The following is a 16,456-nucleotide window of genomic DNA, read 5'->3' on the forward strand; positions in this document are numbered from 1 at the left end:
AAGTTCATACTTCATCTAGATCCAATTCTTAACTTACTTCTTACATCAAACATAAGCCATCTCTCTGATATGCCCCTCCTTTGTAATTATATTCATTTCAAGTTTTGAAAAGGAGGGGTACAAAAATGTTTATTACAATAATTTTTAAAACATGCAAAAATTACAGATTTTTTTTGTCTACAAAAGGAGTGCTTCTGCCTCATTAAGGGCCTTTTCCAGATCAGCAACCTCCAAAGCAAAGCTCTCTCTTTCCTGCCTCATCTGCTCCTGTGCTTTTGTGAGCTCAGATAATGTTGACTGGACTTCCTAAAAAACAATAGACACACATATTTAATTATATAATGCTTATTTAGGGTACATTTTTGTTGTGAGTTTTACCTGTAATTGGCTGCATTGCTCTGTCGCAATATCAGCAAACGTTTTCAGTTCATTAAGGAGTTCTGTTGAGACGGTCTAAATTGGCAGAGACAGGTGATTAAAAATATCTTTCTATCAATTCATGGCATAGACTGTAACTTTATAGATCATCTTTTAGATGAGTTTGTGGTTAATCTATTATTATTCATTCAATAAGAAATTTTATTTTATGAAATATACATATGTAATATTTTTTAATTCATAATTAAGTTTTAGTTCATAATTAAATATGTAAATAATGATTTAATGTTAATATATTGGTTATGTATTGACTCTTGACACTTGAGCGCAAGAAGGCTGAGAGGGAAGTGCTCTTTTAAAGGTTTGTTGTGAAACAGGGCAGTGGATGTTTAAAATCATTGCTATATATATTTTTTTTTACTATAGTATTTTTAGTTAGTTACAGTCTACTACACACTGCACTGCTCTGAGTTGGAAAACAATCATATATTCAAAAATAAATTACAAATTTTGAGATAAATTATTGTATATATTGGTCCTATATTGGCTTCAAAATATCAGCAGAAATTTATATATATATATATATATATATATATCAGGCATTAGATTAGAGACTCTCTGACAAAGTGAAAGTAAACTGTTTGCGGTCATTATTTATTTCACCGATAAATCAGCTTGCTTTTATTCTCCGTAAATAAAAACAGAGCTATTGAACATAGGGCCTAAAAAGGTTTCTTAGTATAGTAAGTATGGGATCTCTCTGATCTCTGTGCACAGTTGATTAGTTTGAGGTTAGGTGGTGGTGAGTTACTAAACCAGAGCTACAATGACAGCAAAAATATGAAATAAAGTCATTTAAAAAGGGTGAAGCCAAAATTGACCTGCACAATTTATTTACTTCAAATGTCCAAAAAATGTCCTCTCTTGTTCATTCTTGTGGTTGCAATCTTGTGTCTCATCCTACTCCTATAGTATAGGTTACATTTAGTTTTGAGAGGATCTTGCCATTAGGGGTGTATTGACAAATATGAACGTATCTGTCACACTTTGCCTAGAGACACTAGGCATCTTACACTAATTATATATAATATAAAAAATAAGTAATTGACCCTAAAACAGTGGGTGACAATTGATCATTTGTAGCAAGACATTTTATGTATACAACTTATAAAATAAGTACCATTACTTCCTGTCTTTGCTCTTCATTTTCATGTATGGCTTCTCCAACTCTTTCTCCCAACACTACAAACAAAACAGAAATTTTGTCACCACAGAAATAATAGAAAGAAAAACAGAAACAAAAAGATATTACCTGGATCAATTTTCGCTGAAACTAAAAGTGCATGACAGTCCTTCAGATGTTTCTCAGTCTCTAGTTTTTCCTTTTCGAGATCACTGTACTGCTGCTGTAGTTCTGTGACTCTTTGCTGCAAGAATGATACATTTATTATTCAATTTCAAACATTAGTCATATACAACAAATACATTACACATGCAGTGGAGATCTTGTACTTGTGTCTGTGTTAGGTTTTTCTGTAGATCATCATTTGCAACAAGCAGATTCTGATTCTGTTCCCTTAGCTCAGCTTCATACCCATACCTTGTGGATATGCTGCAAGGTGACAAGAATTGTATCATTGTTGTGTACTTTTTTCCTATGGAATCGATAATGTTTTATGCATTTGAGACTTACCCTTTGACCATTTTAGAGACAGCATTCTTTCTGCTAGGTACATGACAAAACGACAAAAAAAAAAGACAACGTGCAATAAATTGTCATGTTTTAAATAACATAACATGTATATTTTATTTTCCTACTTTGGGATGTTTTCCTTATGGTTTTCATCATCTGGTTTATGTCCAGTTTTCTTCAAAGGAGGAAAACCTACAAACAAAACCAGTTTTTCATTTCATAATGCATTTCTAACCCTGTAAAATGTTCAAATTATTATAGGAATTGACTACCTCTTGGCATTTTTGACATCTTTGACAGCAATCAATGATTTCCTTAGGCTTCTGTAAATAAATGTAACTTTCAAAATGCGTGATGAAGTGGGATTTGAAAAGAGGCAAGCTAAGGAATTTATGAATTGAAACAGGTCTAGTTATAAAAGCTAGGAGCCTAGAGGCCGTCACTTCGAAATAGCTACCTTGTTCACTTTTTACTGATTAAAAATAGTTTTGTGAATACATTGCAAAATACGTGTAGTCATATAGTAGATAGTCTTACCTTGATGAAATAATTACAGTTTGATATTTTTCTCCAAAACCGACAGAGCCACACCGATTTTCAAACTGCCCGCCCTCACTGACGCTACTTCCGTATTTGGCGTTAGCTACTTCCGGTAAACAAATCGTTCTAAATGCTTTTAAAGACTGTTGCTGCAGATATATGCCATGAAGGTCTAAAAAAATCAAGCATTAATGTATATTTGTACTTGGCTCAGCTCAATCATACGCTTAACAGTGACAATTTAGCGCTAATATACGAAATACATGACCAAAAATAGCACTGCGCATGCGTGAGGGCGGCCAAATTCAAAACTCAAGACGTTAGCATCTAGCGTTGTCTAATAGCTTCTTTTTCATACTGTTTTCAGCCAAAACAGGAATGAACGTCACAGAAACTCTACTTTTGACAATAACGGGATCATAACAGTAGATTTGTACACAGTTGGACGGAGTTACGCGCACCAGGTATGCATGGAAAGTGACTTGTGGCATTTGTTTGGTTCCTTATGAGACAAGGCCACCGTTTACACTAATACTGAACGCCCTTTGCACCAGTTGTTAGCACTTTGCAGACTGAATGCAAAGAACAAAAAAGACAAATATTTAATAAGCTGATGTCAAGTTCTAGAATTTGATCATGTAATTTTTAATGGAGTGCATTTATATTTAACTTTGTACAATTTTTTTGTACCTTTTCATTTGGATAGGCCCAGTAATAACATAGACATTAACCATAAACCAGGTCCACGAATGTGCAATCTGACCGACATTTCCACGATAAAATACTCAAAGATGCTTGAATTATATTTAAATTAAAGTCATCGCTATTCAAAGTGTTGCCAAGCCAACAAACATGAGGCTTTTGAAATAAAATAAAATAAAAATCCTAGGTTAAATATTGTTCTGATAAATGTAGCCCTTCACTGAACTATTTAAATTTCAGACAAAGATGGACCCCTTTGATCCAGTCAGGAATGAGTAAGTAAAACTGCTTTGTTGTATATATGTCATCTCGTCAAAAGAACAGTTTCTTCCCCTCTGCTGTTTGTCTCATGAACACTTTATTATATTTGCACAAAACTGGACACTTTATAACACCGGTCACTTTAATAAGTCATGTTTGCACTGTTGTTCTGATGCTGCTGTTGTATATATTTTCTACCTTTAAGTATTTTATTTGATTTTTAAGCATTTTTAAGCTTTTTTTTTAACTTCGTGCATGCCCTTATTTGTATTTGTATTTATTCAGTGTGTTTTATGTTTTATGTTGCACTTATCACCAAAATAAGTTCCTAGTTTGTGAACTGTGTTCACAAACAATGGCAATAAAAGGATTCTGATTCTGATTCTGATCTCATCCTCAAAACAAGCTAATTTTGTGTTTATGTTTTTGCAGGGAGAGCAATGGCAATTCCAAGCGGCGCACTTCGGTCAGTACTGTTGTATTCTGCCACTGATTTGAACTTATGGCTAATTTTATGTGTAGCAACTTGTACATTTTTGTGTGTTATTCCCAGATTCTAAAGATGCCACGGAAATCAATCATAGCCACACAAGTGGAGCAACAAGAAAGTGTGGTGGGTCAAAACTAGTCTGTAGTATTGTACTATTTCTGTACTATTTATCTAATTAAGAGGGCTAAAAATCTGTCTTCATTACTTCTAAACATGCCTTTATTACTTTTAAAGTTGGACTGTGCAAAGCCTTCAGATAAGAGGATTTCAAGAAGAGTCAGTTTTGCCCTGGCCAATGATGTGCTTTTATTCTCCAAGTAAAAACACATTTTACCATAGCATTTTAAGTGTTCAATTGAGACCTTTAATAGTCAATTTAACATTTTATATTTTTACAGAGATGCCAAAAACCCTTCACCTTTAAAAACTCCTCTGCAGGAGTTGTCTGGTGAGATTTGTATAATCTTCTGTTTCATATTTTATTGAATTTCTTGAATTTAATGGTATTGTTTTTTATTTTACAGCAGGCAGTGCCGCACAAAATAGGTGAGATCTCTTGGAGTATAGAGCTTGGGATTGTGACATCACACATCAAATAATGGAGATTAAATTTAGCATCTTACATTGTAGACTGATAGATGTATTTACCAGTAGTGACCCAGCAGTTTATCAGATTGCTCCATGTTTTCATTTACTTTTTAACACTGTTTTAGCTAATGTAGCTCTATGGACATTTTGCACTACTGTCACAAACATGGCAGATGATCATGCTAATGGAAATTTTTGGATGTTCCATCCCGAGCTCTATAGCAAAGATTTCAAATTTTTGTATATTTATTTATTGATTTTTGTAATGTTAAATCATTTTCTCCTAATCAAGGGTCCAGATGAAGGCCACTGAAGACCAACAGTTTACTGGTAAATGACAAACTTACAAAAATACAATTGTCCTTGTTTTTGCAGGAATTTTTCTAAATGTATTATTTCTTGTAGGAATCGACATTCTTTTAAATGCGCCAAAACAGATATTACAACAAAAGGATACGGTAAATAAGCAGAACTTTAAATTACAGACTCATTTCTCTAATAATACTTTGCACTGCAGCTGATATCATCGACAGTCCCTGGGGTGTGATACTAACTGTAGGTACTGCTCTGTCTGAAGCTCTGTTAGTCTGTTTGTGGATTCTGGAAGAGGAATATTCTATTTGCCCACGATGGCAATCATTTCAGGCCAGGCCAGGAAAAAACTGTGGAGTGGAAATATCAATCTAACCCTGGGCTCTGCAGCTGATAGGCCTACTGAATGACTCCCTATGCGTAAGATAAACAGTGTGTCTTTGAGAAAACCAGTGCCCAGTTAAATTACATTAATGTCTGGGCAAATCAAGCAAATCCAGATATATTTGTATTTTCTGAAACCTGGCTATCAAATAAAATAAGTGATAAGGTAATCAGTATAGAAAATTACAAAGTTTTTCACTGTGACAGGTAATCTAAAGGATTAAACTGTATTGCTGAAATCCATTTGTGTATTTTTTTCTTGAGATTTCAGATTTCTTCAAACTTATTTGGCAGTGTTTTCTTATGTGTGTATTTTGTCACCATGCTAACTGCTGAACATTCCACCATAAAAACACATGTAGCACACCCCCAGCATGTCAGTAAAGACTGTTACATGACCTTTTTTGTCTCTGCAGGACTGTGTCTATGATGGGAGAAACTATGGGGAGAAAACCATGATCTTTCCCGCTGGCGACCTAGACATGACCCAGTCTCACACTGTCAGAATCACAAATAATGAAGACTTTCTGGGCACATCCGAGGGCCTCCTGCACAACCACGGAGATAAAACTGTGATGTTTGATCGATCCATGGACATGACCCTGAGCCAAACTTTAAACATGATCTGTGACCAAGACCTGACATTCTCCAGTAAACCAAGAACTCCATGTGTGTTTCCTTTTACTAACCACATGACCACTTATGATAACATTGATAAGGAAAATCATGTACCAAAGTTGAACAAGTCTGGATTTAAAAAGATGTCAGAGCCTAATATTAGTTCTAAAGATGACATTGACATGCCTGAATCAAACCCATTCCAGTGTTTATTCCCACAAGAAATCTATGCTGAACCTGAAAAACAGATAACTTCAACCACCTCCACAGGTATAAAATTATTTCAACTTTTTCAGTCTTTTTGTTGATGTTAACTGATGTTTTTCCCACTTGCAGACAAGAAATTCACCAGTGAAACTATTGAAAATGATTCCAAGCGAAGATTATCTGTGAGTTACAATGCACCAATTTTGTAATTTTCTGCCAAATGATAATTCAAATTTATTTTGGCTATTTTTTGTTTCAGGTCAACTATGGCTCAAAAGACGATGGCAGGAGCGAGAAAACGATTATGTTCTCTGATGGTGGATTCATGGACATTACTCAGAATTACACTAGTAACATTATAGTGGCACCGTCGGCCTCATCTGCTCTGGATATGACTGGTTTAAAAGAAAGAAAATCCATCGCCTCTGGTCTCTCTGTTCGGCCTTCAGAAGGGCAAGACGATCCTCTTCAGTGTCTGTTTCCTTTACAAGAGAGAGCTCTACAGAAGGACACTAAACTCCACAGGGACTCAAGCTATCAAGGTAAATATGGAGCACAGCAATTAAAAATTGGGGTTGCAATTATATATGACCGAACACAATAAGTTTGAGGTCTTCTAAAGCCATGTCTATATTTGTCTTTTTAATAAAGGTCCGGAGACAACTCTGAAGACTAATATGCCAAGGCACCAGGTAAATGATACTACACTATCCTTCTTTTGTTTATTTTAACTGAATTTCTGTGTTAATTTAACTTTAATACTAGTATGACAGATTCTTTTTTTTTGTTATAGATAATGACTGGCTCAGAAGAAGAGAGCCAAGAGAAGACTGTGCGGTTCTCCACAGACCAGGCATGTATGGATGTGACCAGGAGCCACACAGTAAGGATCTCCTCTAACCTCCACCTGCAGGGGGAGCTGGAGAGTCTGCCTCTGAGCGGAGAGAAAACCGTACGATTCACCACACACGACGCAGGGATGGACATGACTCAGTGTCTCACTGTTAATATTGCCAGAGATCTGTTTCCCAATTCAACAGCAGCGCCAAAACAACAAGAAGTCACATCACTGCCTGACGAAAGTGTAGATTTAGAATTTGAAAAATTTTTTGCATCACTTTCTGGGCAAAATCCAAAACAGAAGATGCAGAACATGTTAACAATGAATGACTCCAACATAACTCGAGCACTAGTGGAAAGAGTTGAAACAAGTGCAGATGACACTGTAAACATGGACATTACTGAAGCTCATACAGGATGCATATCTGGAGTTGAAAAGCTTTATCACAATGTGCAACAAACAGGAAAAACCCTTCAGCAGCAAAGGAGTATACTTGGAACACTTCCCATTAACGGTTAGCTACACTCTTGTAATATTTGATGTAAGAGAATAATTTTAATTATATGAAAATGATTCTCATGTTTACTTCCTGTTTAGGAACTGAAAGTTCTCGGAAGTCCCAAAGGCAAAGGCTTCCGGTAAGCACCATTTCATGTCATTTTATCCTACAATGTACAGGTTTTTTTTTAACCAGTAACACAACTTCCACTATGTATTAATATACTTATAAGTTTGTTTTATTGGTACATCTATGGCAGTTACAGATAACTCCTGAAATATGAATATGCCTGAAGTTGCTGAATGTTGTCATTATCAAAATTACTTTTTTAATTGTGGCTTGATTGCAGGCGGGTTTTGATGTGGAAGAGCCCTGCAGAGAGAGAACAGTGCGCTTTGCAGCAGATGAAGCTCTTATGGATGTGACCAACTGTCACACTGTTCACATTTCTGCAGACCTAAAGCCTGATCTGCCATGTTCAGAGAAGACCATTCGATTTGATGTGAATGATGCGGCCATGGATGTAACCCAGTGCCACACAGTCAACATTGCAAGAGATTTCCCATCTCTGCATTATGAAGATGTGGGTCTTTTACCTAGATATGGAGAGAAGACTGTTCGGTTCAACATTGACGATGCCACTATGGACATGACGAGGAGCCAGACAGTGAATATTGGTTTTGAGTCAAATGAAAGTTTTCATTGTTTACCTAAATATGGGGAGAAAACAGAGAGAATTAACACTGCTATGGACGAAACCCAGTGTCTCACAGTAAACATTGCCACAGAAATGAGACCAAAACCGTGTTTGAGTCTGACACAGATGCGTGGGCCTGACCCTGAGCCCCAGGTGGATCAGAACATTTACCCCACATCAGGAGAAAAGACTCTGCGATTCAGTGTTGACGCAGACATGGATGTGACTAAATCCCTCACCATGGTGACGAATGTGGCACCACAGCCGATCCAGGACTGGGACACACTGCCCCGGAGTGAGGAGAAGACTGTGATGTTCAGTTCAAATGAGGGGGGAGTAGAGGTCACACAATGCCTTACTTCAAATATTGGAGTTGAAACAGAGGTATCTCACTTAGATCTCAGCCCTGTACCCAACAGCATCACCATGGACGGTCCTCCTGCTCTGAAGAAAAGGGAACCCAGTATTTATAGTAATCGTAGATGCAAGTCTTTGGGCAGACACGGTTTGAATGCAGCCCTCAATGCAAGGAGAAGTGTCCCTTGGAGCAATCCTCTTACTCAAGTAACTCCAACCCCTGGAACTGATGACAAGGACTTTGTTAAATCCACAAAAACTGATGTTAAGAATGAAAACATACACATTCTGTCAGTGATTCAGGAGAAGTCTATAGCTGAAGTTTCACTAAAGGAAAAACATGTAGATGACAATATGGATGAGAACATGACAGAAGCGCTGCCAGTTCAAATACAGAGAGAGAGTATTGTAGACCCACCTCTCAAAGATCTGACCCTTAGTGCAGAAGACCAGGTCATTGAAGATCCTATTGCAAAGTGTGAAATGGAGATAAAAATGCACATGGAGTCCCCTCAAAGAAATACAAAGAACGATTATGAGCCAGAATTTGTAGCTAAACCAGAGTGCCCCCCTATTACAGAAAAAGATAGCGAAGCAGTCAATTCACACAAAAGTCGTCGAAAGAGTTTAGCCGATATACAATCCAAAATAAGACGTTTCAGCCAGAAGTTGAGCGCACCTTCTGACGATGTAGTAGACGTCAACATTCCTGTGCCATGCCTAGATCCAGAGCCCAAATTGGAAGTGGATAAAAACAAATTACTTCAAGTTGAGCCAGATGTTGATTTGGAGAAGAGTGAAATGAAGTCAGAGGCCCTGGATGAACCATTTTGTGCGCCAACCACTCCATTCAAGCTGGAGACTAAACAGCTCATGTCCAGGTTGTCCGTGGTAGGCTTCAAACCAAAACTCACCAAGAGAGGCAAAAGTGAGGAGATTAAAGCACTAGATGGCAGTGTTCAGGCTGCAAGCGAACCTACTAAAACTCAAACAATTCAAGTGCAAAACCAAGCAGACAACTTTGATCTTAATGTTAGCGATATTAATGATGAAGAGCTTGGGAGTTATGAAGATGTGTCGGAAATGCTGGACGCAAAAAGTCTGGACGATGGGTCGAAAATGAGTTTGTTTCATGAGTTTGATCTGGACCAGAAACTGCAAGACGATGTGTTTGAAGAGGAGTTTGCTCCAGTCAATGAAAAGAAACGTCCATTACCTGATGAAGCATATATCGCAGAGGATGAGAAGAGAATGAAGAGATCCAATGACACGATAATATTGGTAGGTCAAATTTTTTAAATTCTATATTACGCAAAATTGACTCATGAGCTTTAAGCCATGTTAGAATGTTGTTATCTCCTCCAAAACATACCTTGAGTTGTGTTATGTTTCATTCACCCAGGTTTAAGTAACTCTATATTATTAGTCTGTCTACATCTTCAAACCTCAAAATGCTCTGTTCCACCCTGTGATGTCACGAAGCAGTAGTTTTCATGTTAACAGCTACCTTTTACCTTTTCTTCACTAGAAATTGGTAATTCCTGGGCTGAGATTATCCAAATGATTCTACTATGTGTATGGAGTTTAAAAACACAGTGGAGCACTTCCTATATCCTCACATTACATCACAAGGTGGAACAGAGAGTGTTTTCAGTTTCAGAGAAGAACTCAACCTAAATATACAGGTTTTGGTTGTTAAACATGTGTGAATGAAACAAAACACAACTCAGGGTATATTTTTGATGAGGAAACAACCTTATAAGAATAGCAATATGGGCCCTTTAATGCCAGATGATTAGACTTTAATTTGTGGTTTTATTAGAATTTTTTTTTATTCCTTCTTTGTCCAGGATTCCCAGACTTGTACTTTGGAGTGTGACGATAACATTACCACCGCAGCAAACACACAAACTACGAATTCTTCTAATTGCAGTCACACAGGCAACTTTAGAAGTGATTCCACTTTCGAGTCAAGTGAGTGTTATTATTTTGGGATGTTTATTTCTAAAACATTCATGTAATTTTTGATAATTTTCATGTGTTTTTTTTTTTTTTATTTTATTTTATTTTTCAGCTTCCAAAGAAAGCCATTATGAATCTCAACTTGAAGACTATGCCAGTGGCATTCAGAGGGTACATCTATACTCTAATCCATATACCTTTAGTAAAGTAGAGTTGCAACAGTGCTAGAATTTCTTTACTTTATGGAGTCAACATTCAATACCGATTGCGATACCAACAATGATAATTTTAAAAAACTCTTCTTTAGACAATAGAATGTGATTTTCAGAATTAAATTTTTATTTTTTTATTTTATATTACCATGTGGCCTTATATTTGGTTATTAATGCACCTTCCTGGACGACTAATCTCTGTTGTCTAGGAAGGTTCAATATGTGTCCATAGGTGTATACTAGTCTATGTGGCCTTAGACTTGTTTGGATGCTGCTCATTCTAAATATTTTCAGGAAAGGTTAATTTCCGTCCTGTGATTGTGACTTTTTTTTACCGATACCTGCTCAAATGAGTCTAATTCTCTAGTATCTCAAAAACTTTTTTTTTTCCAGAAATACAACGAAGGCACTCTTACCATGACAGAATTCTTTAAACTTTTTTACATAGACTTTGTCATTCATAATTCTCGGCAGAGTGTGGCTCCTGGGAGTGTAAGTGCATTTATTTTAACTTCATAATGCAATTGCAATAGTTATAAAATATGTAAAATAATATATAAACTTGGTTTCTTGGTTCATAGGCTTCATCAGACACAGAGAGCACCCTGATGGATTTGTCCCGTGACAGACATATTAGCTTACCTGAACAGGTGGTCTATGAGGCTGACGTGCACAACTTGACAGAGCAGATTGAAGGGTATTTTATAATCAGTATAGTTATGGATCAATGGAGTGTATTCAGTTTTTGGTTATAAAGTCTTCTCAACGTTTTGGTGTCGTATTGATCAGTATCTTTCTTTCCCACAGGCTCCAATTTCGAAAGCGTGACTTGGAAAAAACTTTGACACAGGTTAATAGGACTCTATGGGAAGAGATGCAAGACTTTTCAGAGGCAGAGGTAAATTTAAAAAATGACATATCTCTTATCTAACATTAATTTTTTAGGTTATAATCCTTAGAGGTGTGCTAAAATGATTATTATGATACTAAATTTCATGATACTGTGTTACAGCCCATGATATTGATAGTAATTTTTTATATACGTTACAAAATGATATTGTCACAGTGCTACAGTTTTTTTTCCTTGACTACGGAGAGAAAAATACTATGCACTTTATAATATCTCCACCCTTATTTGTCTTAAAGAGAGACTTTATTCATAATGAAAAAAAGAGTTAGTATTAAGAATAATGCTTCATAACCACTTAATTAATATACTTAATTAAGTTGTAACTAAGCCCTTAAATAATGTCATTATTTATTTATTCAATATTTCACCAGACAGGTCAATTGAGAACACCTCATTGCAATTATAAAGTGTTATCAATACATTTAACATTTTCATTTTTTTAAAATTTGGTTTTATTTTATTATTATTTTTAATGCAGATGATGGTTTAGCAAAGAAATACCGTTGTTAAAATGTACAGAATATAACATTTCGATGCATGTATCACAAAAGCGTGATGATATCTTATTGCGTATCAAATCACGAGGGAGCCTGTGAGTCCCAGCCCTTACTTTTCCCCACTAAAACTAACGTCATGTCTTGTACCACATTAATAAATCTCTTTTGTCCTCGTTTGCCCCCCCCCCTGTCTAACCTGAACGTCATTCTACACATTACTCTTATCCACAGTTCAAATCCTTTGGCGCCAAACTCAAAGAAAGACACAACTTCTACAGAAAGATGAGTAAGGCCAAGTCACATGAAATGAAGGAGGTTCTATATGCAGATTTAATGCAGGCCAATGTGGTAGGTTTAGTGCACAAAATATTTTACGTTCATTATTTTAGGAAACATTAAAAAATTTGAACTGCTTTCAGGAGGAGCAAAAAAAGTTGAGTGGATCAATTCAGGAAGCAGATGCTATGCTTAAAAGCCTTGATGACTGTATTGCAAATCTAGAAGCAGGTAATGTATCTTGATGATGTATTTACCATTTATTATCAGTTATGTGTTCAAATTTATTTATTTATTTTTTTTTTTAGATCTGGCTGCCATCGAAAGTGATATCAAATCTCAACAGCAAGGTAAGTTACTTTTTGTTCACAATTCACCTTCCTAAAACTCAAAGTGCTTACTTAAAGTACTTACTACATTTGTTTTAACAGAACTGAATAAAGTCAAAGAGACCACGAGTAACAATGAAAGGTAAGTACCGTACATTTAAACAGTAGATATTTTTGTAATTTTTGATATTGACAGAAAGCGCACCTAACTGTACCGTGTTCTGCCACAGATCCTCATTGGAATTGGAAATCCAGAAAAAACAGAGCCTAAACAAATTGAGAAGAGTGAAAGATGAGACCAAGGACCTGGATAGGCACCTTACCATGTTGCACACGTAGGTTTAAATACAGATGTTTGTGTAATAATTTCGGATCATTGATGAATTGTTTTGTTGTCACAGCATAAATGAATGGAAGCTGGTAGAGATTACAACCAACAGGGCTATCTACACTTTTCTCTATGAAACACTGCACTTGGAGTTGACCTACGAAGAGTCAGAAGGTAATTTTTCTTCCACTTTTTTTTTTACATATAAAGAATTTGCCACATTTTAATAGCTCCAGCATTATTGCTCCAATCAGTCCTAGTTCTATCAAAGCCACTTGTCTATCTAGAGCAATGCTGGCAGTTATTATTAAATAATTAAATTATTTTTATTTATTTATTTATTTTATCCTTATTTAAACTATACATATTCTTGGAACAACTGATTGAACCATTTGATACTGAAAAAATAACATAAAATATAATGAAATTTAATTAAATGTCAAATAAAAAATAAAATTAAATAAACATCAAATGAATAAATTAAAATTTAATAAATATCAAAATAATACATTAAAATTAAATAAATATCAAATTAATTTACAAGCAATTTAGCAATTTGGTACGCCACCTTATATGATGCTAACAGTGCTCGCTGATTTAAGTGACATTCACAAAGCGGGATGATTGTTGACAATATTCAGCACGTTTACGCTGAAAAAACTCCATTACACCTCAGTCACACTGATAAGACGCTGAAGTGTCTTAACTTATTTGGCTTCATACTGTCCGCTGCTAACATTTTCAGACACAGCAGACACCGGTTTGTCATCGTGTCCCACCGGAGTCACAGTGAAGCCAAGTGCTAAATACTCTTCATCAGACTTCCTCATCTTACTTTTCGGGTGACTTTCATGCGTCTCATTACCTCCATCTATCTTCGCTGCGTACGCGCTATCTACAGTACTACAGTGTCATACACGGAGTCATACTCGCCCCCCCCCCCTGGCATCTCACCGTTCAATTATGATTTCTCTTTTTCCCATTATCAAGCAGCCATTGCATGTAAGGTTGTAGCCTGAATTGTATTGTTTTCTGTAGGAAATGATGAAGAGAAGAAAATAGCTGACATCTCATTTAAACATTTGCTTGGTAAGATTAGTTAATATATTTTTGTAAGTTGTATATGGAACATGGAATTGATTATTCACTTCTGACTATTCATTTTACTTTTTTTTTTTTCCCCACACACACAGATGAGAACTCAGAATGCCACGCCCGACTTGTTCACACTATGGTCTCTCAGTTCACACAAGATAAGAATTTGACAGAGAAATACTCCACCAACAAACATGTCCCTGAGGCAAGTATACTGTGAATGAAACACAAACTTCTACACAGTGCAAATGGCTTCAGTTGTAGTAATATTAGAGCACGTGTGTGTCCTCAGCTGCTCCATGATGTTAGCCTGGTGGTGAGTCGCTGTCGGGAGCTGGGAGAGGAGCTGCGGAAACTCAAAACCTGGGGCAGTCTGAGTTTGGACATCCTGGACATCTACTGTCTGCACTCAGAGTAAGAAGGCAACACTTTAACCTAGATGTGGCCTAATTTAGTTTAGTTTAACCATTTAAACATTTTGTTATTAATACTGGCCACTTACTCCAAAAGAAAAAAATGATCAAAAATAAGATACTAACCAATACTAAAACTATTATCGAAGGTAGATACTCATTTGAGGAAGTATCGATCCTAAAAAAAGTCACCTTCATAGGACAGAGATGAACCTTTCCTGATTAGCTTTAAATTGATCTTGAGCTGTATTAGATCAAGTATAAGATCACGTACGCAGATCACGTACAGCATGATAATATAAAAGAAAGTAGTCTGTGTAATCCCTCAGTCATCCAGGTATGATCGATAGTAAAAGAAAAGTTCAAATCTGTCAAATGGACAAAAAAAAAGAAAGTACTGTGATTTAATGTTGAAAATGACATTCTTTTGTCTAAATAAAGTTTTTTTTTGTTTTTTTTTTAATAATCGTGGTGTCGGAATCAGTATTGAGTATTAGTACTAGTATCGAAACTGAGTTTGAAATTTTATTATTGTAACAACATACTGTATTGCATTACACAAAATAGATTTTGTGTGAATAACTTAAAAACGTATGTTGAGAACTTCCATTTCTGAACAATATACATTTCAACAAGGGCTGCAACAATTCATTGGAATAACTGTGATTATATTGTATTAAAATAATCAGAATCAAAATCTGATAATCGTTATCTGGACTCCACAGACCCACATGCCAAAAGACTTAAAACAAAGACATTAAATTAAAATTAAACGCTTTCAGTCACCATACTTCAACCTGTCTTTGGTTGAATACATTTAAATGTGTTTCGCACATGTACAATACAATAGAAAATAATCTACTCTACTGATCTTGACTCCTAAAGTAAATATTAGTTGCAGTTCTAATTTGAACAGTGTTGTAAAAAAGGGCACATGGGTAAAAATTGAGACTTATTTCTTTACCTTACCTTTACCTTCTGTGTTTGGATTGATTTATTTATTGGTGTGCCTCTCTGTAGAATTCACATTACCTTCAGCAGTCTAAGGAGATTCAGAAAGTTTGATGTGGTCTTCTCTGTGAGCCTAACCAACCAACCTTATGCACTTCAGCTGAAGAGTTTCAAAAACATAATCGGGAACACAACGTAAGTTTTAACCCTCACACAACATCTTTGAAAATACTGTTTTCTCACATAACTAAACATATTTTTATTTATCTTGACAGGTCTCAGAACATTGAAGAAATTGTTACTTCTTTCACTCCAGAACAGAAATACCTGACAAGGATTATCAAAGACATCCACAGCAGTTTACTCGGTTAATGACCGGGGGAAAGGGAAAAATCCTAAACACCCAAATGTCAGCCTTAAAATATTGCAGCCGTACAATACTAGCAATTCCCTATGTGTCCTCTAGATGGTGCCCTTGAACTGACTGTAGTGTTGTATCCGCTCTACTCATTATCCCAACTTATCCCAACTTCAAGTCTTACCTTAAGCCTGTGCTTTTTAAATATATAGATGTACATATAGAGCTTGTGTTTAAGTGTTGATTCTCTCTGTTTTGTAAAATAAATTTATAATTGCAAATACTTTTGTTTTATTTCGAAGTTAAGTTCCTAATTCAAAAACACCTACTGCAGCTCTGTTATATGACCCCACAAATTACTGGTTTGTTGTTTCTTATGGTCATTTGTCACGTCAACTGGCCGGAGACAAACCAAAGGGGTCAATGTGTCCTCTGTCTACTTTGGAAAACCTTGATGTAAAAAGGTCAAAGGTCATGTTCCAACTGTTTGCTCTGGAGTGAGTGAGCCATCAGGAGAGTCGAGGCCCCCTTTCCGACTCCACTGAACACACAGGTGGT

At 36.0% G+C, this 16,456-nt stretch overlaps 2 protein-coding genes and 1 long non-coding RNA gene across 4 annotated transcripts; 2 read left to right on the plus strand and 1 right to left on the minus strand.

Annotated features, from left to right (window-relative positions):
- Window positions 1-96: 96 nt before the first annotated feature.
- Window positions 97-2,389, minus strand: knstrn (kinetochore localized astrin (SPAG5) binding protein). Of its 2 annotated transcripts, none has more exons than XM_055232257.1 (8): window positions 2,344-2,389; window positions 2,197-2,263; window positions 2,072-2,104; window positions 1,891-1,990; window positions 1,691-1,805; window positions 1,559-1,620; window positions 379-453; window positions 97-306 (listed from the first exon to the last, which is right to left on the minus strand). In XM_055232257.1, the coding sequence occupies exons 1-8, from the start codon at window positions 2,360-2,362 to the stop codon at window positions 178-180; spliced, it is 600 nt and encodes a 199-aa protein (XP_055088232.1). In that variant the 5' UTR covers window positions 2,363-2,389; the 3' UTR covers window positions 97-177. The 2 variants fall into 2 exon arrangements, with proteins under 2 accessions (XP_055088232.1, XP_033847322.2); XM_033991431.2 differs by having other exon boundaries at window positions 98-306; window positions 2,072-2,101; window positions 2,344-2,388.
- A 503-nt stretch (window positions 2,390-2,892) lies between these two features.
- Window positions 2,893-14,396, plus strand: knl1 (kinetochore scaffold 1). Its single transcript, XM_033991432.2, has 29 exons — window positions 2,893-3,075; window positions 3,554-3,588; window positions 4,007-4,040; window positions 4,128-4,187; window positions 4,299-4,381; window positions 4,463-4,512; window positions 4,589-4,610; window positions 4,945-4,982; window positions 5,058-5,110; window positions 5,765-6,236; window positions 6,303-6,355; window positions 6,433-6,715; window positions 6,825-6,865; window positions 6,967-7,528; window positions 7,612-7,652; window positions 7,863-9,848; window positions 10,418-10,541; window positions 10,642-10,700; window positions 11,135-11,233; window positions 11,323-11,438; window positions 11,549-11,639; window positions 12,380-12,496; window positions 12,568-12,655; window positions 12,733-12,774; window positions 12,856-12,895; window positions 12,984-13,088; window positions 13,155-13,255; window positions 14,120-14,170; window positions 14,275-14,396. The coding sequence occupies exons 2-29, from the start codon at window positions 3,560-3,562 to the stop codon at window positions 14,394-14,396; spliced, it is 4,962 nt and encodes a 1,653-aa protein (XP_033847323.2). The 5' UTR covers window positions 2,893-3,075; window positions 3,554-3,559.
- Window positions 14,397-14,457: 61 nt separating this feature from the next.
- On the plus strand, window positions 14,458-16,157 carry LOC117393133 (uncharacterized). The gene is made up of 3 exons (XR_004543111.2): window positions 14,458-14,590; window positions 15,610-15,735; window positions 15,816-16,157. It is a non-coding gene; the product is annotated as an uncharacterized LOC117393133 (long non-coding RNA).
- The last annotated feature ends 299 nt before the right edge of the window (window positions 16,158-16,456 follow it).

This window comes from Periophthalmus magnuspinnatus, chromosome 24, assembly GCF_009829125.3.
Source record: "Periophthalmus magnuspinnatus isolate fPerMag1 chromosome 24, fPerMag1.2.pri, whole genome shotgun sequence".
Lineage (NCBI taxonomy): Eukaryota > Metazoa > Chordata > Actinopteri > Gobiiformes > Gobiidae > Periophthalmus > Periophthalmus magnuspinnatus.

Coding starts and splice junctions, on each gene's coding strand:
- knstrn (XM_055232257.1), bottom strand. Junction 1,991..2,071: donor GTCTCTAAAATGGTCAAAGG/GTAAGTCTCAAA, acceptor GTCACCTTGCAG/CATATCCACAAGGTATGGGT. Junction 454..1,558: donor AGCAAAGACAGGAAGTAATG/GTACTTATTTTA, acceptor CTGCCAATTTAG/ACCGTCTCAACAGAACTCCT.
- knl1 (XM_033991432.2), top strand. CDS start 3,560: ATGGACCCCTTTGATCCAGTCAGGAATGA. Junction 9,849..10,417: donor CCAATGACACGATAATATTG/GTAGGTCAAATT, acceptor TTCTTTGTCCAG/GATTCCCAGACTTGTACTTT. Junction 13,256..14,119: donor GACCTACGAAGAGTCAGAAG/GTAATTTTTCTT, acceptor TGTTTTCTGTAG/GAAATGATGAAGAGAAGAAA.